The following is a 24,776-nucleotide window of genomic DNA, read 5'->3' as shown; positions in this document are numbered from 1 at the left end:
ACGTCATTAAGAGTTTTGCTTGATATCATAGATACTTTCTGAACTTAAATAACATTTCCAATGTCTAAAAGGGGAAATTTTAGAAGAACAGTGGGGCACTTAATAAATAGACCAGCAGACACTCGCGATCGTCCTATCTCCCTAAGAGAAAGAGGATGGTTTCATTTAACCTTGCCTTCTAACCTGCAGATAGTATAAGCCTCCAAACTGCCCTGTGTAACCGTGTAACATAAACCAGCACTCAAGAAATGAATCAGGAAAGAAATCAGAGATCCCTGGAAAAACACTGAGACATCAATCACAATGTATTTTTATGTAACCAAATGTTTAAAAACAAGATATTTGTCCTCTTATGTAAACACCGACTATCTACTGAGTGCCAAGCAGAGGAGGGATGACACATGGTCAATGAGGCATTCGTATCAGAATCACGAAGCACAGACTATTAAGGGAAATAGACAATTAGAAAAACAACCTGGATCTGCTTGTACCACCTGACTGCAACTTCTCCCTTAAAAGTCAGCAGTCACCTCCCACTATCCAGGTCCAGTGGCTTTTATTTTAAAAAGCAGTGTGGTTGGTTATAGCAGAATAGGGCATTTATTGAGAAACACATTGGATATCTTGACCAAGAGTTTTCGAGGATAAAGTACAAGCTCCTGATGTTACAGAAGTCCTGGTAATTTAAGAAAAAAAAAAAACCGAAGAAGCAGATAGCAATTAACACAGAGACCACAAATGTCAGCACGCAGAGACTAAAGAGTTGGGGGTGCTCAGCTCTAAGTGCGATATCTATCACACACACCCCTGCCCCGAAGGCTTAGGGACCTGTGTGGAAGAGAGGAAGGAAAGATCGGGAGAGCCAGAAATGGTAGATGACTGCCTACAAAGAAACAGTTTCTCCAGACACAAAATGCAAGGCAAACACATGCACCCACAGCCACTGGGAGAGTGCACAGAGGCTTGCACAAACTCAGGTGAAAGCACATCCCAGCATGGAGGACAGAAAGTGAGCATGATGCCCCATCCCTAGCTGAGGACCTATTTTCATTTGATTGCTGTTGAGAGAGGGAGAGACAACCTTCCTCAATGGTGTAACACCTAGGGTAGCACCATGGGCTCATCACCGGGGTGAAGAGGTACATGAGACACTGCAGGGCCAGTTGCAGGTTACACTTGGAATCTTCAGGGTAAGCCCATGGCCAGGAGTAGTTGCCTAACACACTGGACTTGATGGGGGTAGGGTTGGATTAGTAGCATGGGTAGGGTACAGGTGGTTATGGAAGAGTTCGGAGGTTGAATGTTGAAAATAGATCGCAAGAAACTATAAAAGAATTAAAAGCACTGCATAGAAGGAGAAAAAGCGAAGAGACCAGTGTGATTAAAGAGGCATGGGCATGGGGCTGAGTAAAAGTCAGAAGTCAGAGAGAGGGTGGGAACAGGGGGCAGACTATGTAGGTCCTTGCCACATTGTAGCTCAAATGTAGTAAGGAGGCACTGGGATGCAGGCCAATGGCATGCAATGAATTGACACTTTAAAGGGTCCATACTGAGGCATAACTAGGTAGACAGAAGAGTTGAAGGAGGGTGTGGCTCACATTCGTAATCCCAGGACCTGGCAGGCAGAGGCAGGGGGACTGCCCCAAGTTCCAGGCCAGACTGGATTATATAGCAAGACTTTGTCCAAAAACATTAACAAATTAGACTGTAGAAGATCAATTGTAGACCAGAAAAACTAGCTAGTAGGTTTATAGAAACCCATGTAAGAAATTAAAACACACAGTGTTGGCAAGAGTCAGCCAGATTCCTAAAACATAATGAAGGAGAAAGTAGATTGACTTTGCTAATGGCATGGCTACGTGGCCTAAGAGACAAAAACTAGCAGGAACGGGACTATGTCCACTTGAGCAACTGGAAGGTCAGAGTTGTCATTTACTAAGGTGGGAAATACTTTACAACATCTGAGTTCTAGTGAGAGGTCCGAGATAGCAAGGACACTTGCCAGTGGAGCTGATGAACATGATGTAGGTTAATAGCCGTCAAGAGAGTTTGAAGACGAGAGCCTGGAGATGTACATGAACACAAAACTTTCAGCATTCTCTATTACCCCTCGACGGCAACCATCCTCAAATGTCGACAAGCAGGCAGCATGGGTCTCAACTGACATTCTCCTTATAGTCATTCCACACCATGCTCATCCTGGCCTTTGTTCATTGAGGCTTTGATGTTCAAAGCAGGGGTTCCATGTAAGGAGGAATTATAGCAATGGACATAGTGCAGATTCTGCTACACCAGCGACATATCTATCACTGGAGGAGCTGAATTGCAGTGGCATTAATCTTTATATACTCTTCCTACACCTGCTAGCATTGAAATGTGAAAATCTGTATATATGCTTAATGGCATCTCAGAGACTACAGAGAGACCAATGCATAAGCACTTCTTGTAGAGGCAGAGCTACTTCCTATCCGTTATATGCCCTCAGATGAAACTGGTGGGGTATTTTTGGTACATTGTTTTGAGGGAGAGATATGATAAATCGTAACAATCAAGTCAAAAAATTCATAGTATTTTCTTTCTTGCAATGCCAAATTAGGGCAAACCAGACCCTAAAAATTGATCTGAAAAGCTGCATCATTTTGCCTCTCTCGCTCACTGAGTACATCATTAGCTTCTTACTGAAGTGATTCTCTGGCTGGAACAGCAGCTTTCCTAATTATTGCAGCAGGTCTATGACTCTGTAAATGAGATTAACGCAAGTTTAAAAGTGCTAAGCTAACTATCAAAACCAGGAAACACATTCTGCTTTAAATTATCCATAGAATGTTAAAGGCAGTATCCAGGTAGAAACTGCATGGGAATAAACATGGGGGTCATCGGCTTTCCTACACTCCAGTGTTCAAACAGCAGGTCCTCTGTATTTTCCTCTTGAAAGGGGGGGGGGTCCTATTGGAGGGCAGAATCCAGTATAATGATCATAGGTACAAAGCTTAGCAAATGACTTTTTCCTTCTCCCACTGGGCAACAATGATCACTTGTAGATCTTCCCTCGCCAGCCCATGCTTCTGAGCCTATGGAGGAAGAAGAGGCAATCAGGCTAACTAGAAGGTCTTACCACCATCCCCTAGGAACTACGGTGGCTGCCCGAGAGTGTAAGTAGCCAATTGTCATGGCAATATTGAAAGTGATGAGATAGTTCTGTGCATCTAGCTGCAGCACTTTAAGGTTCACCGGTGCACATGGTATTCATCTTGTCTTGTTATTTTCTATGAAACTGGCCTATGCACATACACAGCTTCTGTCAAACTGAGAAGCTGCCTGCGCATGTTTTCTTCCTATTAATCCTTTTTGACTCTGTGGATATTATTTCCCTCTATGCAGCACTCACAAGAAGTACGCGGGGATCTGTAAATTCTCTTATCATTTTCTAACATATCCCCTCAAACTGAGACCTGGAGACAAGTGACCTGGCAAAGGTCGCTCTGAATTTAAGGACGAGAGGTGGACTATAATCTAGATTGGCTGATTTTCGATTACTGGTCTTTGTCCATGCCTTACTCCCGCCTCTTGATATTTTGTCTATCTCCCTTTATCTTCATTCCTACAGTTTCTCATGTACATACCTCTTAGTCTGGTACAATTGGTGGATCACAAGTGATCATACATCGTAACAAAAAACTTAGTAGAGCCTCGTTATTTTACTGCATTACGTAAGATTCAAGCCTTGATCACGTTGTGATAAAATATCTTTCTGCTGAAAGTGTCACAATAAGTATCTTTATTGCTCCACAGATGTTACTTTCTCCTCTAGATTAGAAAATATCTCAGGGATAGTTTCTTAACTGAATTTTTATGATACCTCTTCTACTCTCCGGTTGAGCCTGACCGCAGACTATTAGAAATACTGCACATATTTTCCCATGGCAAATCGTGAATCCAATTTTAATTTAATCCATAACTTCCAATGTAACTTGTTGACAGTGAGAAAGAGAGGAAGAAAGGGGAAAGGATATTGCTTGCTTTCTGGTCATAATTTCCTAATGCAGCACTATAATCTAGTACATGCTATACTCAAAGAGTCAGCAAAAGAGAGAACATTCTGTGGGAGATTTTGCCATTCCTGTAGAATATGACTCGCTACTTCCCGCTTTCTTTGTATTTATAAGAGAAGGGAAATGACAGTATCAGCTGTGATACATATTCTTTTCAGTGTGTTGTCTGCTTTAGATTATAAGTTCCCAGAAGACTACTTTAATTCTCTGTTCAGAGCCAATTAAGAATCTTATGGCTAACAGGCAATGAATCTTTTCTATTGTCTCAGCAATAGACCTCATGCTTCACAAAGGGAAAAGAAAGGAAGTTAAGGCTGGCTCCTCAAAACAGTTTGACAAACAAGAACAATGCTGGTCTAGTCTAGTGTGGCATTCAAATCGTATTTCCGGTAACAGCTATGTACCTTGAAGTTAAATCCCTTTTCTCATTGCCTTTAAAAAGTGGCAAATGTATATAACTGTGTACATATGTGAACTGTTCCAAAACTGCAAAGCAAGCTAAATGGGAGGGAAAGAACATGAGTGTAATGGTTCCAGTGCTAACTACAGCAAATCTCTGACCGGTTGCTTCTCTGGTGACTTCTGACTCAATCTCAGATTAATGCAGATCGTCTGAAGCATGAAGGATATACTTTCTTTCATATTAGTAGACACATATTGGAGTCTAACACAACACTGGCCTTCTCTTCCCAGTTCAACTATAAGTTAAATAACAGCATTATCGCTCTGTAATTGACCTCTGCCCCTCAGCTACTGGCACAGTTCTTGGGAAAGGAAGTAGCTGCTCAAAAAAACACCTGTTGGTCATGTCATTACTTCCAAAATCAAGGTGCTAGGATCATACTAAGATAGAATTAAATTTCTAACATTGACTTCTTCTTACTGTCTAAAACCAACTTCACTAACTGTATTTTACTGAGGATAGTTCTAGAACAAATGGAATCACTAAAAAAAAGTGTTATAAGAATGCAAAAATAATGCAAGATAATCAATCAATGAATAAAATTGTAGAAAAAATTACATTAGTCTCAAGAAAATTTTTGCAACTATGTATTAGTAAGTCAAAGAAATAGACAACCCTCCAAAATACAAATAGCACACATCTTCTCTCATAAATGGAATCTAGAAAAAATATGATAGGAGGATGAAAAAATTTGCAGAACTGTGAGGGCAAATGTTTTAGATGGAGGGAGAATAACAAGGAAACAAGGGGTGTGTAGGGATAAGTCCCGCCCCTTAAGGGGCGTGTTCGCCTCGGGCTAATGTCTGCCTATAAATTTGGCGAGCAAGCTCCGAGCTGCTCGCTTCTGCTTTCCTGGTCTCCGCGGGAACGGTGGTTCTGTAAGTCTATTTCTACATTAAAGCTATATATATATATATATATTTACACTCTGTCTGCATTCGTTTACGCCGCTACATTTTGGCGTCCAACGTCGGGCTATTTTGCCCCCGACTCAAGCGGGTAGCCCGCTAGCTAACACAGCACCCTCGCGGGTGCTGTTTTTCAGTTCGTGACTCCGGCCCCAGTGCCGAGTCCGAGACACACTCAGCGACACAGGCCCATTCTGCCTGCCTTGGCTAAGTTTTGCAGCGGAACCCCACTGCCTGAATTAGCAGAAGCTCAAGTACTTGCGGTTTTGCAACAAAAGCTGCCACAGTGTCAGATTTGGTCTGTTACAAAGTGACTTGGCCGGTTGTGGTGGCCCACGCTGGTAGGATTTGCTGAAGGAGGCAGAGGCAGGAGGATCACAAGTTTGAGGCCGGCCAGGCAGTGGTAGAGCACGCCTTTAATCCCAGCACTTGGGAAGCAGAGGCAGGCAGATCTCTGTGAGTTTGAGGCCTGCCAGGCCTTGGTAGTGCACGCCTTCAATCCCAGCACTTGGGAGGCAGAGACAGGCGGATCTCTGTGAGTTCAAGGCCAGCCTGGTCTACAAGAGCTAGTTCTAGGACAGGCTCCAAAAACACAGAGACCACCACTGGCAGGAACCGATCTTTGCAGGTAAAAAAATTTTTCTTTTATAAATAAAATGTCTGAACACATTACTGTTCAAGAATTTAATGATTTTTTTAATTGTACCATGTGGGAGATTTTACAAGAGGTGTCTATCACCCCACATATATGGATCCTTCTGGGAGTCGTAGTTTTCATTGGCACCAAATGGTTTGATAATAGAAATATGATAAAGTCTTTACGAGACGAATCCAGGATTCTTAAGGTAGAGATTGAACGCTTAAAAACAATTGAGAATGACAACAATCTTCTCAAGAATCAGTTTGAAGTTCTCCAGGCTGATAACAATCTTATCAAGAATCAGTTTGAAGTTCTCCAGGCTGATAACAATCTTCTCAAGAATCAGGTTGAAGTTCTTCAGGCTGATGTTAAGGAGAAATTCATTAGTATGGAAGAGGGAACAGCTGATCTGGACCATAAGATTCAGTCCCTTTCTGTTGGAAAGGAAACATTAACTGAGAGAATCAAAACTGCTGAATGTGACAATCGGATTTTGTCTAAAGCTTATGACAGATTGACGGAAAGATTGTCAATACAAGAAGGCACGGTTTATGCCATAAAAATTATGTCCAAAGATGAGATGTTATCTCTAACGGACAAACTTCATACATTAGAATCCTCAATGAAGGCTTTGGAACATAATTCTGGACAGGAGTTTCAGACATTGCAGAAGGCAATGGTGAACAGAATTGAAAAGATTGAGGAATTTCTAAATTCTGATGAAGAAGAGCAAAGGGTAGAAAGGCAAATTTTAACTACATCTGTGGGTAAGTCTCTCCGGGACAATTTCCACAAAGCTCTACCTACAGCTCTACCTGCCTTTCCAGTAATAACAACAGAGAAGGTGATTGGTTCCAAAAACCCTAGGGTCATCAAGGAGGATACATGGGAGCCTGTGCGTATGAATGATCTCAAGGAAATAAAACAGGCTGTCATGACTTTTGGGATGCAAGCCTCTTTTGTTAAAGAGATGCTAAGATCTTGGGCCACGACAAGCAGAGCAACCCCCTCAGACTGGCTCCAGCTGAGCTCTGCGGTACTCGAGAGTGGACCGCAATTGAAATGGAAATGCTTATTCAGGCAAGAGGCTAGACTCTTAGAACAGCAGGAAAAAGCGAAGGGAATTGACATTTCCCTAGATCAAATTCTAGGTGAAGGGCCCTTTTCCGATCCTCAGGAACAAGCTAATTTGGATGAAAACACACTCTCCATGTGTACTACAGCAGCCTTAAGGGCTTGGGACAGGGTACAAGACCCAGGACAGAGAATGGAATCATTTGTCAGAGTTAAACAGGGTCAGAGAGAACACTTTAGTGACTTTTTACAAAGATTAACTAAGGCTGTACAAATAGGAATATCTGACCCAGAAGCAAGACGTATAATGATTGAGTCTTTGGCTTATGAAAATGCAAATGTGGAATGCAAAAGGATTTTGGGTCCTTTAAAGCTCAGATCAGCGCCGTTGGAAGAATGGGTCTTGCATACACTCAATGTTGATACATTTGATTATGGCACTGAAGCATGGGTAGAAGAAGCAATTTCCAATGGTAAAAGGAGACACCAGAATACCAAATGTTTTAATTGTGGAAAAATGGGTCATATTAAAAGGAATTGTAAACAACGGGTTTTCAGAAATAATAATAATAATAATAATAATAATAATAATAATGCATCTTTCAGAAATAATAATAATAATGCATCTTCTAGAAATAACAGAAATAGGAGGACTCAGCCTTCAGGTTTATGTAGAAGATGTGGAAAGGGCAGACATTGGACGAATGAATGCAGGTCTACAAGAGATAGACAAGGCAACCTGATACAGCCGGGAAACGTGAGAGGGGGGGCCTCACAGGCCCCCATGGCAAACATGGTTCAGTCATATCCAGTTTCTGCAGAGAACGTGCCTCATCAGGACAATTAGGAAGCCCCATGCCTACTGTTACAAGCAATAATGATCAGAAAGATAAGTTACGTGTGTTTTGGCAAACTTCTATAAATGATCAAAGACCTAAACTGAGAGTGTGTGTAAATGGCATTTTTATTACTGGCCTGCTGGACACAGGTGCTGATGTAAGTATCATTACCCCAGAATCTTGGCATCCGTATTGGCCTCTTCAGAATGTAAATGTTCAGCTCCTGGGAATTGGAACCCTATCTCGAGTAAGGCAGAGCACGAGATGGGTTGAATGTATAGGGCCAGAGGGACAAATAGGAAAATTAAAGCCATATGTAGCCAATATTGCAATGAATTTATGGGGTCGTGACCTATTACAACAATGGAATACTGAAATTAACATCCCTGCTAAATCTAGAGCCTATATTTCTGAGAATAATATTAAAAGATATTACAAACTGAGAAAACCGGCCATTCGGGCTGTAAAAGAACAAGCAATTGATGTCCCTTCAGAGATACCAACAGCCTTGCCTCTAAAATGGTTGACTGAGAAACCAATATGGACAAAGCAATGGCCTTTAGCTGAGGAAAAGTTACAGGCTTTAGAACAGCTGGTACAAGAACAATTAGATGCTGGACATATAGAAGAATCTACCAGCCCTTGGAATTCTCCTGTATTTGTGGTTAAGAAAAAATCAGGTAAATGGAGAATGGTGACAGATCTCAGGGCCATCAACAAGGTTATTCAACCTATGGGCCCTCTGCAATCTGGAATTCCTTTGCCCTCTTTATTACCAAAAGGATGGCCTCTCATAGTTATTGATTTAAAGGATTGTTTTTTCACTATACCTTTGCAAAAAGAAGATAGAGAAAAATTTGCCTTCACAGTGCCTAGTTATAACAATTCTCAACCTTCGAGGAGGTATCACTGGACCGTTCTCCCCCAGGGTATGTTAAATAGCCCCTCCCTGTGCCAATATTTTGTGAACCAACCATTGCAAATAATACGCAAGAAATTTCCCAAATCTATAGTATACCATTACATGGACGACATCTTGTTATCCGATTCAAACATGGATACCTTGAACAGACTGTTTGAAGAAATAAAGATACTTTTACCTAAATGGGGATTGCAAATAGCTCCTGAAAAGATTCAGAAGGGAGATTCTGTTAATTATTTAGGTTATAAAATAGGTTTGCAAAAAATTAAGACACAAAAAGCACAAATTAGGAGAGATCGCCTACGGACTCTTAATGACTTTCAAAGACTGTTAGGAGACATTTCCAGTCTACGACCAGCTATTGGAATAACACCTGATCTAATAATTCATTTGAACAAAACCTTGGATGGTGATAAGGATTTAAACAGTCCCAGAGAATTAACAGCTGAAGCAGAAAAGGAACTGACAATGATTGAGGAAAAATTACAACAGGCACATGTGGACAGGGTGAATCCAGAGCTCGATTGTATTCTCGTCATACTACCATCAAAAATTTCTCCTACAGGAATTTTAATGCAGAGAGATGATATTATTTTGGAATGGATCTTTTTACCACATAAACCAAGTAAGAAACTGAAAACTTATGTGGAAAAAGTCTCTGAGTTAATTATAAAAGGCAAGCTGAGACTTCGTCAACTAGCAGGTATAGACCCAGCAGAAATTATAGTGCCTTTCACTGCTGATGAACTAAAGAAATTATGGGAAGATAATGAACCATGGCAAAGAGCTTGTGCTAATTTTTTGGGAGACATTAATAACAACTATCCAAAAAGCAAGCGGCTTAACTTCATAAAGAGAACTTCTTGGATTCTTCCTCGAATCGTCCGTGATGCTCCAATAACTGGAGCCCGTACATTCTATACTGATGCCAATAAATCAGGGAAGGCAGGTTACAAATCAGAAGACTTGGATAAGGTGGAACAAAGTCCATATACTTCTGTCCAGAAGGCGGAATTATATGCCATTCTTATGGTGCTAAGGGATTTTAAAGAACCTATTAATATAGTTACAGATTCACAATACGCAGAAAGAGTTATTTTACATATTGAAACTGCTGAATTTATACCTGATGATACTGAACTAACCTCATTGTTCCTCCAGGTTCAAGATTTGATCAGGAACAGGCTTTGCCCTATGTACATAACACACATCCGATCCCATACGGGTCTGCCAGGTCCTCTAGCACAAGGTAATGCAGAAATTGATCAATTATTGATTGGTAGTGTGCTACAAGCCTCTGAATTTCATAAAAAACATCATGTTAATAGCAAAGGTTTGAAGAAAGAGTTTTCAATTACATGGCAACAAGCTAAGGAGATTGTAAAGAAATGCCCTACTTGCTCTTTCTATAACCAAACGCCACTGCCTGCAGGGGCTAATCCAAAGGGCACCCAAAGGAATGAAATCTGGCAGATGGATGTGTTCCACTTTGCAGAATTTGGCAAATTAAAATATGTACACCACACCATAGACACATATTCAGGTTTTCAATGGGCTACTGCCCTGAGCTCAGAAAAGGCTGATTCAGTAATTACACATTTATTGGAAGTTATGGCCATCATGGGTATACCTGCGCAAATAAAGACAGATAATGGTCCAGCATATGTATCTAAGAAAATGAAACGCTTTTTTGATTATTATAATATAAAACACATTACAGGTATACCAAATAATCCTACAGGTCAGGCAGTTATAGAAAGATCAAATCGTACTATAAAGGATATGCTGAACAAACAGAAAGGGATCGAAAATACCCCCAGAAATAGATTACATAATGCTTTATTAACCTTGAATTTTCTTAACGCTAATGAGAAAGGAACGACAGCAGCAGAAAGACATTGGATAATGGAAAAGTCTGCTGAACTAAATCAACCGATTTATTTCAAAGATGTGCTGACCTCTCAGTGGAAGCCAGGAGATGTGCTACGTTGGGGAAGGGGTTTTGCTCTTGTTTCCACAGGAGAAGAAAAATTGTGGATACCATCAAAATTAATAAAGTTTCGATTTGAAGAGGAGAAACCTCTTGGAAAGGAGAAATGACAACTCATCCACAACGATGATATTCATACAGGTGGTAAGAAAAACATATAAAATGGGGGCAGGGTTCTGTTCTTATCTCCACAGGGAAACACTCATCTTTGAGAAATTCAAGGAACCCTGGTTGTTTGGATACTGACAGATGGAAAAATACCTGCCCAATAGGAAATATCAAGACAACTGAATGGGTTGTGTAAGTAATATTAAACCATATTTCTAAATTTATAAAGCTGGTTTTGAAGTTGGACTCTGGCTCAGTCCCTCTCCAATTCCAAGCCTGTTGGTAAGAGAAAAACCCAGAGTTTCTGGAATTTCTGTCTCATGTCAAGAGCCATGATATGGGACAGAAAGAAATATGAGTTTAGAAAACATCTTTGCATTTCTTCATATCTATCATACTTTTCATTGAATATATCTATCATGTCTTTCATTGAATATATATATATATATGTCTATATGATTAATGTTTAAGTTTTTCATAATGAACAATGAGTTTTTCCTGAAGTGACATTTGAAGTTTCCAGGAAGAAGATGGGGCCCCATAACAACAACTCCACCTGGTTGATATGACGTCATGATACTGATAGCGCTACTACAAGACCTGCTTTTGATACCAGCTGCACAAGACAGTTCCAACTTGGTTAGCTGAAATGGTGCACATCTTATACAACATTTTGGCCAGACCTGCACGAAAATACTCAGAGACTATTTGCAATTTTAAAAGACATTATCTTGAAATTTAACCATCATTTTACTTTCACAGGATCCCCCAGAAAGAACGTCGCCCCTATGACAGCAGGAAGTAATTCTAGAGAACGACGTCCCCTCTCCCAGTAAAGTTTGCCCTTGGGTTTAGGGACATCATTTAGGGGTTGATTATAATTAGTATATGATTGAGGGTTGGGAGAGGAATTTTATAAGCTCAAGGATCATTTTGAAAAAAAAAAAAAAAAAGAGGGAATGATGGGATAATAGATTTATAATTGTGAGTTACTGCTTTTAGACAAATATATTGGTATCAATTCTTGTACAATGAAACAAAGTTAAATTATATGGACTATTGTACGCATGCATGTTTCTACCTCTGTTTAAAACATTCTTATGTATTGACATATATTGTATTGATATATATATATATAGTATATATTTACCATATTGCAGTGTACATTTCTACCTCTGATTAAGATACTTATATAATATTTGTGTATTGATATATATTTACCTACTGCAATGTATATTTGTACATTGTTTATATTTGGAGGTCATTGTCCTCATTTGTTTCACAGTTGTTTATTGTCTTATTCTTTAAGTTAGATAGATATTGAGAATTATATAGACTAATTGTCATCTAAGTTTGTCATTTATAATTAGACTAATCAGGTTCTTTAGATATATAGAGATTATACTCAGTATAGATAGATAATCTTCAACCTCTTCAAAGAGCTGTAGAAAATGGCCTTTAATCTAACTCAGAGTTTCGTGATAGTGAGACACAATTGCTCCTGGCAACACCGCTCTATTCCCGAGAGAATGTTGAGCACCAAAAACACTCCATCTGGAGCCTTTCTATTTGGCAGAACTGGCCTTTGGGCAAAGAAATGCCCATACCTCAACCACTGACACAGATACAGAGCGTGCATCAATGGATAAAACAGGACTGTCATATCCTGCCAAGACAGGGTAAGATAGTTTTGAAAAGTTCCTTGCCTTTAATAATGGTATGTCAGTTATGTTAGGCCTTAGCCAAAATTGGTTGACTCAACGTTGCAAACGAGACTTTGGGTGATTGCCAAGGTAGTCAGTTGTCTCTGTCAATTGTTGCACATTTTGGATATATCTCGTTTGTTGAGTAGTGTTTATTCCCTTCTCAGATCTTTGACTGAGTTGAAGATTATATAATTGTAGTTACTCTTTACATTATTTGGACTTCTTGAGATAGAATGTTTAGCAAAGCTTTTGTTCTCAATATTGTTTGTTGTATTTATTATTTGTTGTTATTGTATGTAGTTGTATTTGGTTTAGTTCTGTCTTATTTAGACAAAAAGGGGAGATGTAGGGATAAGTCCCGCCCCTTAAGGGGCGTGTTCGCCTCGGGCTAATGTCTGCCTATAAATTTGGCGAGCAAGCTCCGAGCTGCTCGCTTCTGCTTTCCTGGTCTCCGCGGGAACGGTGGTTCTGTAAGTCTATTTCTACATTAAAGCTATATATATATATATATATATATTTACACTCTGTCTGCATTCGTTTACGCCGCTACAGGGGTGTATACAAACACATTACTTATTTTATATAATTAAAATGTACAGATATTAAGATTAATTTTGTACTTATGATATCCTAACTCCAACCCTACTATATACCACAATCTCTGTTCTCTTTCAAGTTTATGTCCTTTATTCATGCATTGCTATTTTTATACATAAATTTGTATATACATATGTTCCTAAATACAAGGAGACGAATCCATATGATGTTACAATTCTATATGGTTTCAGGCATGTCCATTGGTTACTGGACAATCAGTTTATGTGTTTCTCTCTGGAGAAGGTCACCCCTCCCACTCCCTGCTTTCCTAAATGACTAGAGTTTTTTGTTTGATGTTGTTGCCTTGTAATTTTTCCTTGTCCAGTTTTTCATGCCCATTGATATCTTCCATCTATCTCACACTGATTTGAACCACAATTATACAAAGTTTAAAGTAAAAAAAAAGTGTTAGAGACCATTTACAATAGCCAGGAAACAGAACGCAATGAACTTGGGGTTCTCCTACCATCCACCCTATCCTTGCTTGTAACAATCTTTCCTTGACTTGATTCGAAAGGCTATATTAACATTCTACAGATTTACTTGTTATAAAACAGCATAAATGAAAATTTACTTCATTATACTAACAAAATAAAAAGGACTCTATTCTAAACTGTCCTAATAAAATTTTACATGTTAATTAACAGCTATACTGCATGGTTTGAAACATCTCTATGCTGATTTCACATATCAACATAAAGCTTAAAGCACATTTGTCAATAATGACAATAGTTGGCCAGAAGCAGAAAGAAGGTAAAGAGACGGTGCTTTTGGCAGTTACAGACATCTGCAAGGACAATACTGCCAGAGTCATTTTGTAGCATTTGAAAATATGGAAGTAGGGACTGGAGTGATGGCTCAACAGTTAAGAGTGCTTCCTGCGCTTCCAGGTGGTGGGAGTTCAATTTCCACCACCCAAGCTCTGTGGCTCATAACTGCCTGTAACTCCAGCTCCAGAAAGTGCAATGCAACATGCTGGCTAAATGCAGGCACCTGCATATACATAGCAGGCACATGCACACATGTGCAACCCCTTCCACATACAGAATAAAAATAAATCTTAAAAATACAGAGGTGCAAAAAATTTAAAAAGATAGGGATGGAGCAGATAGCTTTACCCCAGGGCTGGTGTCACATGTGTGATGGGCTTCAGCCCTGGACTTTCCCATAGAGCCTTCATGACTGTAGAGGCTCACTGGAAAGGACAATTCTAAGCTCATTTGTGTGTGTATTTTCTTAAGATTCGCAAATTGGGGAGATTTCAAAAGCTGTATTGATTCACACAAGTTCACGCAAGAAAAGATCATCTGGGCCAAACCCATTACTGCCAAGTCTTGTTGTACCCTGCAGTGTTGTGATGAGTATAGCATCTATACAGATTTTAGCACCCTGACACCTTCTTTTTCTGGCACCAACAAAGGACTCTGACATGGCTGGGGTGGAACCCCAAATCTTCACAATCAGTATTTCTTTGTTAATAGAAGATTTTATTTTTCAAATTTATTTCTGTTATGTTTATACTCTTATTTACTCTCTAATATGGTTTTATGTTCTTTGTATGAATGCACAATAATAAAAATAATCTTATACCTTCAAAAATATAGGTGCATGTCACTAGTTTTTCTAGTGTATGTGGCACTAAAAATATATAATCCTCAGCCAGGGTGTTGAATAATCACCAAATTGTGGAGCCCTACTTGGTTTTCCCATATCTACTGAAGGTTAGCATCTGTTTCTCTTCAGTCTCAGAGGCTGAAAAGCAGGACCATCCCCGAGTCATCCAGCTTTCATTGCGCTCTTCAATTACAAATGCAATTCTCAGGTATTCAAAGTAAACCATAGTCTACATAGACAGAATGTAAAATCAGCTCTAAGAGTATTATTTTACGTCCAAGTATTTTATGAGCACCGTAAAGGAGACACCGAAGCTGCTCATATAGAAAGTAGTAAATGAGGCTTAAGCCCCATGGTGCACAGCCTTGCATGATATTCCATGAGTGGGGAGTACTGAATTACATGGCTCTTCAGTAATATATCCTGTGGTTTTTTCAGAGAAACTTAAACTACCCAAACCCTCTAACTCTATTTCATTTTCTTATAAGATCCTAGCATCTAAGACAATTACACCTTATTATTTTTTGAGACTGTTTATTTCATCCTTTGTGAATTTCTCAAGTCTTCTATGTTTATGTAACCAGAAACTAATTCCCATTATTTCCAAGAAGTTATCAAATCAAAAGGACATCACGGGGACTATATTCTCCTGCACAGATTCAAAAGCAGCATATTGCCTAAAACGTACTTCTAGACAGAAAATGGTTCCTACTTAGAGAAATATACATTGTTCATTTCTTTCCTCTACTTTTTATTCCTTTCAATACATCATCTATAACATTGTCAAATCAAGTCATATGAAAAATGTGAGGAAGACTATGCATAATCTCCTCGTATGCACTCATGGGCTTTATGTTTTAATATAAAAACAATCAGCAAAGGCCACATAAAGAGACATTTATGCCAGTTTAATATGAGTGGCATTCCACATCTGCACATGCAGAACTATCTTCTTTTAGGTCTCCTGACAAATGAACAAGAGTTTCCAGAAAAGAGACAGTAAACTGTCCTTTATGGATGGCAGATATCAAGTTGGAAAGCATAGAAATTCCAAGAAAAAAAGAACAAAGTGCCCCTAACTGCCTTTTATGAATGGTATTTAGTACCCATATCACTTGAATCAGGAAAGTCCAAAAGGTTTTCGAACCACACGAGGTCTTGAAGAAGTCCTCTAACAACATCGGTGTCTAATTGATGTTGAAGGATGTGATGTCTAGAAAACAACAGTGAGCCAATGGAGAAGATGAAATGGGAAGCCCATGGTGATACATGGTGGGCAAAGGGGTCTAGGTAGGATTTTAAGATTACAGAAGAGCCATTTATAAAATAGGAAATACTTCAAATTCAGAAAGGGAACAAAAGTTACCCTAGTAATTTCTAGCTTGTGAGTACATCTTCTCCATTTTATTTATGCACAATATCTCCTGTTCTATGTGTGTGCACGCGCGCACACACACACACACACACCACGTATACAAATGCCAAAGGCAATCAAACAAGCAAGCACGACAAGCAGATATAATTAACTGCATGTCGAAGTACAAGACAGGATTCACTTGAGCTGCATGTCTTCCCAGTGTCTAATTAATTGCATGTACATAGAGAAGTTATTATCCTAAGGCTTCAGGGAAGTCAGAGACGGCAAGTTTCTAACTCTCACATGAGAATCTAACTGAACTCGGATTGCGTACCTAGAGAAGTAACACAAAGATTGCTCCATGAATCCTTAGAGGCCTTCCAAGGTTAACATGCCTTTCTTGGCACCTAAATCACTGACCTGCAGCATCTATACTAAATCATTTGGGTGCCCACTCCTAATTCAGTACTTTCTTTCATTTGTGTTTGGTTCTTTTTGAAGATTCCCCATGGGCAAGCTGGGAAGACATTGGATTTCCAATACTCGCATTAAAGAAGCCGACAATTGCATTTGTGGATGTGAATTGTCACCCACCCTCGCTGGCAGAAGTTAGAACCAGAAGCAGTGCTTTAAAACTTCCTGTGACATTTACAAGAACTGTAAAGCTGGCTTTTGCAAGAAAATGTATGTTTAATCTAAGTAGTTCTGATACACCAGGAAACTGCCCCCTACATATCCACTTTACAAAATTAAACAGAATGCTGGAAAGAGACCTGGGCCCACATCTCTGAAAACAACGAATTGTACCACTTTGGAGCTCGAAAGACCCTGTGGGGTCATATGATTTGAACATAAGTTTCATTCATAAGGAAATGAGATGGGGGGGGGGGAAGCAGGGTGGTTAAAGTTATGACAGTTAAACTCGCGGGTCCTGTTTTCCAGTTCCCAATAGGGGCTCTTCCCACTACAGAAACAGGCAGAGCCAAGGTTAGGTTTGGCCCCACATGCTTGCTATCTCAGCCCTTGGCAGGTGAAGGGAGGAGAAGCCTTTGGTTTGAGAAGGCAGCCTGGGCTACAGAACAAGATCCTGACACAAACAGACGCAGGTAGGGTCAAATGCTTTTTAACTTTTAATGCTTCTGTCTTTCTTTTAACAGGTAGTATGCCTCGAGTTACAAGAATACCCAAAGTGATAAAAAGAAGTATCCCTAAGAGACTAGAAGGATCACTCATATTCTATAATATGCAAAGAAGGGATATGGCCCAATGCTAATGATAAAGAGGACCAGGAAAGTGTGGACAGATGTGTGGCAAGGGTCTGTGCTAGACTGTACATCAGGACTGCGCTGCTAATGGTAGAGCGGGCAGAAAGAGCCAATGAGAGTTGGGATTGAAGTCAGGAAAGCAGGAGGCAGAGGGGATGAAAGGGACCAACGTGCAAAGCCCACAAAAGCAAGGAGCAAATTTCACGTCAAATCCAATTGCAATTTAGTTCATGGCATTGGCCACTCTCTAGAACTAGTGCATCCATACACTTTGACTTTAATTGCCTCGGACACCTGCTTCTCTGTATACACCTATTCCATAAGAAACACAAGGACAGGGGGCAAGCTTGTGTATCTCAGAGGATGCGAAGTGCTCTATACACATACAGTGAATGAACAAATCTGAGAAAGATGTAAGAAGCTAGATGGGGATGATTAGATCTGTGAGGAAACGTTATTAAAGGCTACATTCAGGAGCTGGTTTTTAATGTTCTGACACCCGGAGAGAATAAAATAATGTGTCTGATTCAGCAGTGTTTCTAAATTCATTGAAGGCCAAGGAAAAAGGAACATGGGGAATTTCTATATAGGGTTACTACGCGAGTTGCTATGGCATGTAATATCTGAAGAGCATAGTAGAATAAACTACAGGCAGGGATTGTGAGATAGCCAGAACAGCTCTCAGCTGCAGTATTTCAATCAGGGATTGGAGCTTGGGGTCTGAAAAGGGCTACAAAGTAGACTTTGGCGTAGAGAGCTAGGACAAGAGCACTTCGAATTGAGACCTGCGAATCCATAGCCATGCAGAGCTCTAAAAGGAAACGTGACGTTCAATTGTGAGGGCAAAACTCTCAATGTATTTGGAAGCGAAGCTGGCCTACGGGTACCACATAACACAGGAAGTACCTTGGGACTGCAGAGTAGAATCACCCATCCAAAAAAGTGATATTATTCTCTACTAACCATAGCAGTGCTGAGACCATAGTTTCCATGGGAGGAGTTTGTTTATAGCCAGGTCTCCTAATGGCAGCACACACATTAACCAAGATTTGTCTATCCCTTTGCTCTAATTAAATTTTAGGGTTAGACACAATCATTCATCTGGCCTGAAACACTGATGAGCCCACTTGGAATGTAAAACCCCAAAGCAACTCAATATTTACGAAATTTAAAGGAAGCAATCAATCTGTAATTCGAATTTATGCACATCCTTTGCCCACTTTGGATCTGCCTTATTTCCCTTAAGTTTCTCTGCTCATTAAGACTGTCAGCAAAGTTACCGTCGCAATGTATCTGCAAATAACTAAAGGAAAATGTATCAGGCATCTAAGGCCAGAGAATTTAGAGGTATGGTATTCACAATCTCATTTCTCCACAGAGATCCTGGCATTTTCCATAAATGTTTGCAGAATGAATGAAAAAAAAATCTTTATACCTCTTGAAAGAATTATTTGCAGCTTGTCTTGGTAGTTCATACTGACAAACTCACGAGACTGAGCCTCAATGATCACTACAAGTTCTGAATTGTCTTGAGGCCACAGAAGTGAGTATTCCAGGCCAGCCTGGGCTATATTTTAAAATCTTGCCTCACATCTCAGACACCCCTAACGCAGCCTATAAGTATGTCTGTACATCTATGCACACAGTGTCAAAATACTCTTCCCTTCGGCATGTGCATTTTTATAACAAAACACTGAAATAATAAGCGTTTGTTTCCCAAGAAAGATGATTTTAATTAACATTCCATCAAAACATGCCAATCATCCAGCACCTCAATTTATATCAGGAAAGCTGTTCCCTTTTCCCTAGAAATCACACAACTTTTAAGGACCCAGTTGGCATTGACATCTCCGATTCATAAAAACAGAGATTCCGTTTGCCCATCATGCTTTCCCTGAAAGCCTGGTTTGTGTCAATTTGCTAACTTCGACCTTCTTTATTTCTGCTTAGGCTAATATTTCACCCTTGCTCCTTTTTGTCAATTCTTAATACTTCTGAAGCTTCCATCTGCTTTCCTAAGGCAATGACAAAAGCCAGACTATACTTTCAGCCCCCTAGGATATCCTGCCCTGGAGATTCTCAGCAGGCATTTGAAAATTGGAGTTAGCCCAGAGCTCCGGAGTGAATTAAGGATTGGTGACGTCAGTTTGGGAATCATTAGTGTAGGGGTTAAAGGTGAAACTACGTGAAGAGATGAAATTACCCAAGGAGTCAACATATCAAGAGAGAAAACGCAAAGCAATGATATGAACACAGGAGTTGCAACATTTAAAGGGGTGAAAAGGGAACAAATGTATGTGCACACTAGTGTATAGTGTGTGTGTGTGTGTGTGTGTGTGTGTGTGTGTGCCTGCCAAAGAGAAACAGTGAACACTTTGCAGCAAAAGAAGGTATGGACTGGTGTAGGAATCTTCAGATACCCAGGATGACTGGAGCTAAGAAGCAGCCATCAAATTCTGACAAATGGTGGTCACAAGTAGCTTTTGGGAAAATCAGTCTTCCCATTGTGGTTCCTGTGGACTGGGTGGGAGACCAGACACATGTGGATGTGGGCAAGGATCACGAAACGCCAGGAGATTAACCATTAATAAAAAATAAGGTTGGCACTGGGTACCCCAGCCAGTGAAACTAACAACCACTGTTGCACATTGACTCTTCCCGGGGTGCCGGAATCCACGCATATTATTTCTGGGCATGGCTTCACTTTCTTCCGCATCAGAGCTCTAAAAAGTTGCTACATATTGCATTTGAGATAACTCGAGTCAACAAAGGCTAAATAAATTATGCAAGGTCACACAGTGAGACCATGGGAGTGGCTAGTATGGGACTCGAGTTCTATTTGAAGCTGAAGGTCCCTACTATCAGCCACTAAAGTTAATACCTCCACACTCATGTTAGATAGCTATGCTTGAGGAAAAGGGAGTTGGTACTGATGCAGTATGCCTTAGCATCTATCAGGTTCTTTCCACTAAGTATCTCCTTTTAAACATACATCATCAACTTTTGGGGTATATTTAGGTAAACCTTAAGAAGACATCTTCAAATAATTCTATTTTGGCAGCTTTTAAAAAAAATTCCTCCAATCTATGTGACTGCAAACCAACCTGTCAGCATTCAAATGTGCTCGCTACAATAGTTCCCAATGGTTTGAATTGGTTCTAAAGTGTGGCATCATTGATTAGGTGGTGGTTTTTCAGATTCAGATTAGTAATAATCAAAGGCATCAGGTAACTGAGGGAAATTTGGCAATATGCTCTTAAAAAGGCTTCTTCCAACCTCGAATTTTAACAATTCCTGCATGCAGATTCGGTGACAATAACGTTAAAGACAGGAGACTGGGAGGAGAATGAAGGGCAGCAGCAGAACTGGTTGGCACACCATCATCCTTTTATTCCTTAAAACGGCATAAAGACAAACCCGTGGCTGGTCAAGACATTGACTGCTAACGCAAATAGAAGCTGGGCAACTCCACACAAAAGGATACACTGGAAATCCAACCAACTAATTTACCTTTGACCCGACAAAGATCTTAGCAGGTTCAATCGGTTATCAGGGAGAACGAGAGACAACGTGTAAGTGAATGAGGGACAAAAACTCGAGCAATTAATGTTTTGCTGCCTATAGAAAACCAAATGAGGTTCTGGTCTAAAGCAATTAGTATCACTGCTAATTGTGCATGTGTGTAGCAATAATACTAGGCATTTGGGGGGGCTTGCACTGATTATTCACTTCTTCCTCTGGATTACAAAAATCCATTCAGCCAGCCAAATAATAGCAAGTGCTTAGGCAAATTGTTAATTATGAGGCTGATAATCATAATCTTGTACATTTATGAAACTGAATATACAATGAGGACTACCAAATGAATTGTTGCTTCATTACTTTTTTTAGTGTCTGAAAAAAAATATGCTAGCCCTGCAAACAGTTTCCATCCATTATCCATTCAGTCCACCAGAATTCAAAGTGGCCCAATCAATATTGACCAAAAGCTGCTTCTTTCCCATTTCACCACCTGTGCTCCTCATCTCTCTCACTGAGACGGTGGAGAGTAGCTCTGACAGCTTTTGCCCCCACCGCGCAGCACGGAGTTAAATAAGAGCAGGTCTGAATAGTGCTGCCGTGTAGCTCGTAGAGCAGAAAGGGAGGGATAACTATCACCATTTCTGTAAAAGTAATTAGGAGAAAACTAGTCCCCACCTCATTGACCACTCTCCTAATAATCATCCAAAAAGATTATTCATACGTGAGCAAATCAAAGCTCATCATGGAAATGGAACTTGCTCAAAGTCACTGTTCTAGATAGTAGCAATATGTAACATTCTTGGACATACATCCAATCTGGGATCTTTAAAATACCCTCCCACCGTAATGTGGGATGAAGTGTTGATGTCTGTGTATGCCTTTTCTTTCAAAGAATTAGAAACTGACTATAGCATCAAACGACTTTCTTCTTCTCAGTTGTTAGATAGATCTACAGGATCCTGAGATTAATATGGAAGCCAAGCCCCTGAAAATGAACTAGTCATCTATTTTCACAGGAGCCTCTCCTAGTGGAGGAATGCCAAGCTCATCACCTGCTCACTCTGATTTCTTTAGTCTAAGTGAGGTAGAGGTAGGAAGGCAGAGAAAACCGAGGCACTGGTAAATATTTCTAGATCCAATAAACCTAAAATAAGCCAAATACAAAACTGGTGAACATCACAACTTTAGAAGAAAAATGCCAAGTAAATAGAGGAGGCCATTAAAAAAAGGCTTATCATTCTCATTAGCCTGTCAGCACTGGCAACAATACGATACAGCCCAGTGCAACAGTCAGGACCTTTCTGGGGCGTTTTCATTGCTCCTTCTTCCCCACGGAAAGTAACGTTCTTGTGTTTGGCTAGATTTGTTCTCCAGCAGGATTCATGTGACCAAGGCCTACTGCCGATGGTTACAAGGTAGAAGAACCCCATAGGCATGTTGGTCCAATTGTTCTGTAGACATGTAACACCATAGGCAATGTTGGTCCGACTGCTCTGTAAAGTACTATCAACCCTAGGACAAGTAAGGACTTTGTTGATGGTGGAGATCTTCTTAGCCAGACACTCTTCCGTGCCACCCAGTTTCAGTCTAACTCTTGGGAGTGGAGGGGAAAGCTAAATCGTCACCCCACTTCCCAGTGGGATCTGCCATTAGACCTGAGACTACGTGCCACTTTAAACTCAAACAAGTATCTGTGATAAATTAACTCTCTTGTGTTGCAATTAAGCTGGCAGACCATTACAGTCTATTTATTTTCTAGCTTTCTCAGGCTCAGTTAAACTAAAATACATTGTTACTTACCTAGATGCATCTAGAATCTGAAAAATCCTCCACCTGTTAAAGGAACAGTAAAACCAGTCGATAGCAAGAGCTTGCCAAGAGAAGAGTTAAAACAATAGAAATATCCATTGTGCTGGGGTATCATATTTTTACAGTTTCCCAAACTGTGAGGAAATAGTTCATGGGTAGCTTTTCCATTTCATTCTCCATTAGCTCATCTCCAGCAAATGGGGACGTCCCAAATCTCAAGGCTGAAAGGAGCAGGGCAGCAGTGAGAACGAATCCTCTGGATTGCTGTGGGCAGGGAATGATGGATCTACCACTCATGCTAACTTCATTCTCTTTCTCAAGGGGTAGTGGCAAACTAAGCAAAGACAAAAGTCAAGAAACTCAAACCCAGACCAAGTTTAACCCTGTAGCATGGAAGAAATGGAAACACTTCAATGAAAGGACTGAGAAGAGATTTTTCACATCATTGGGAATATATGAACACAGAAAAAAAGAGATAAAATGAACTTTTAGACTTTGATTATACTCTTAAATGAGATGAAAATTCAAAGCATGCATGTGCACACAGACAGATAGACACACGCGCGCACACACACACACACACACACACACACACACACAGAATAACTCATTTCTGTAGTGACTGTTACCAAAACAGAAGACATCCATTAAAGTAAGTAACTAATATCTCCTGATTTATAAAACTTGCTTAGATCTTTCTCATAACACAGGTCTTAGGATTCACAAAACATTAACTCTACAGTGTGAACTTATTTTAATTTTTTTGCATTTATGTGTGCATGCACAAACACATGTATGCACCATTGTTTGTGTACAGAGGTCAGAAGACAATTTGCAAGAGTCTTAGGCTCAGGGGATTAAACATAGGTCTTTAGGCTTGATCACAAGTTCCTTGACCACTGAGCGATCTCACGTGTGTGAACTTCTCATATGAACAGTGTTATTATTTTGCTGATCTTCTCTGTTACCTGGGTACCCTGTCCTTTAAAGAGACAAGCTCTGCTCACTCCAAATCTTCCCCCTTCCCCAGCTGATCTCCAGCCTCCTCTCTCTCTCTCTCTCTCTCTCTCTCTCTCTCTCTCTCTCTCTCTCTCCCGTAATCCCCTTACCCATTAAATAAACTCTATACCCAAGCTCTCTCTGCATAGCATATCTGTCTGCCTCTTACCCTCTTTGGGAAGCTACCAGCATCTCCGAAATTGTGCTCAGGCCAGTTTGAGACTCAGTTAGTTTTTTTATGTTAATTAGACAGAACAAGGGCCATTATAATTTTGTACACTTTTTGTGCACAAAAAGGTTATAGGGGACTGTGAGTTGCTATGGGAGAAATGTCTTTTGATAGAAAAAGGAGACATTTTTATATTAAAAATATGTGCACGCTTCTGGAGTGAGAGAAGAATATCTTTTTAATAGCATAGCCAGGAGCAGAGCCATGTTTGTATCATCACTTGGGAAACAGTATATGGCTTTTGAACAAACCATTAGTCTTTGGTATGCTTAGACCTCACTTCCCTGCTTCTCCATTGTTAGACTGCTGAGGAAACAAGTGTTATGAGACACTAACAAGATAGGCCTTGTGAGTTTGGACACTAAATCTTTTAACAAGATACCCCTACAAATTAGCTCGATATTCAAAGCCCAATGTATTCTCTTCCACTTCAGCCACTAAAAGAAGAAATTTAGAGTATACTATTCTGCCTCACGACATAAAATCCTTATACACTGAAGACAGCTTAGCAGCCCGTGTACCACACTTGGTCTGGTGAACAAAAGAAAACACAACTTTAGATACAAATACAAACAAAAACCCCATTCAAAACAGCAATGAGAAAAAAAATGAAACTAAGAAATCTTGTGTTGATTTTTTAGTGCCAGTAAATTCCAAAGCAAAATATACAGTAGTTTATAAA

General features: G+C 40.0%; 1 protein-coding gene across 2 annotated transcripts in view; it reads right to left on the bottom strand.

Annotated features, from left to right (window-relative positions):
- The window catches only part of LOC121439864 (heparan-sulfate 6-O-sulfotransferase 2-like), a 283,772-nt gene that overhangs the window by 58,002 nt on the left and 200,994 nt on the right, over positions 1-24,776 (bottom strand). Inside the window, exon 3 of one of the 2 annotated variants that reach the window (XM_041640487.1) lies at positions 22,858-22,890. The exons of the other annotated variant lie outside the window; for it this stretch is intronic. Within the exon in view, the coding sequence (XP_041496421.1) occupies positions 22,858-22,890 (33 nt within the window). The remainder of the gene's footprint in view (positions 1-22,857; positions 22,891-24,776) is intronic. 2 annotated transcript variants of the gene reach the window in all.

Source organism: Microtus oregoni, unplaced genomic scaffold (genome assembly GCF_018167655.1).
Source record: "Microtus oregoni isolate MIOR12 unplaced genomic scaffold, Mior012 000063F_ref0000156, whole genome shotgun sequence".
Taxonomy (NCBI): domain Eukaryota; kingdom Metazoa; phylum Chordata; class Mammalia; order Rodentia; family Cricetidae; genus Microtus; species Microtus oregoni.
The sequence above is the reverse complement of the archived record's forward strand: the minus strand, read 5'-3'. Positions and strand labels throughout refer to the sequence as shown.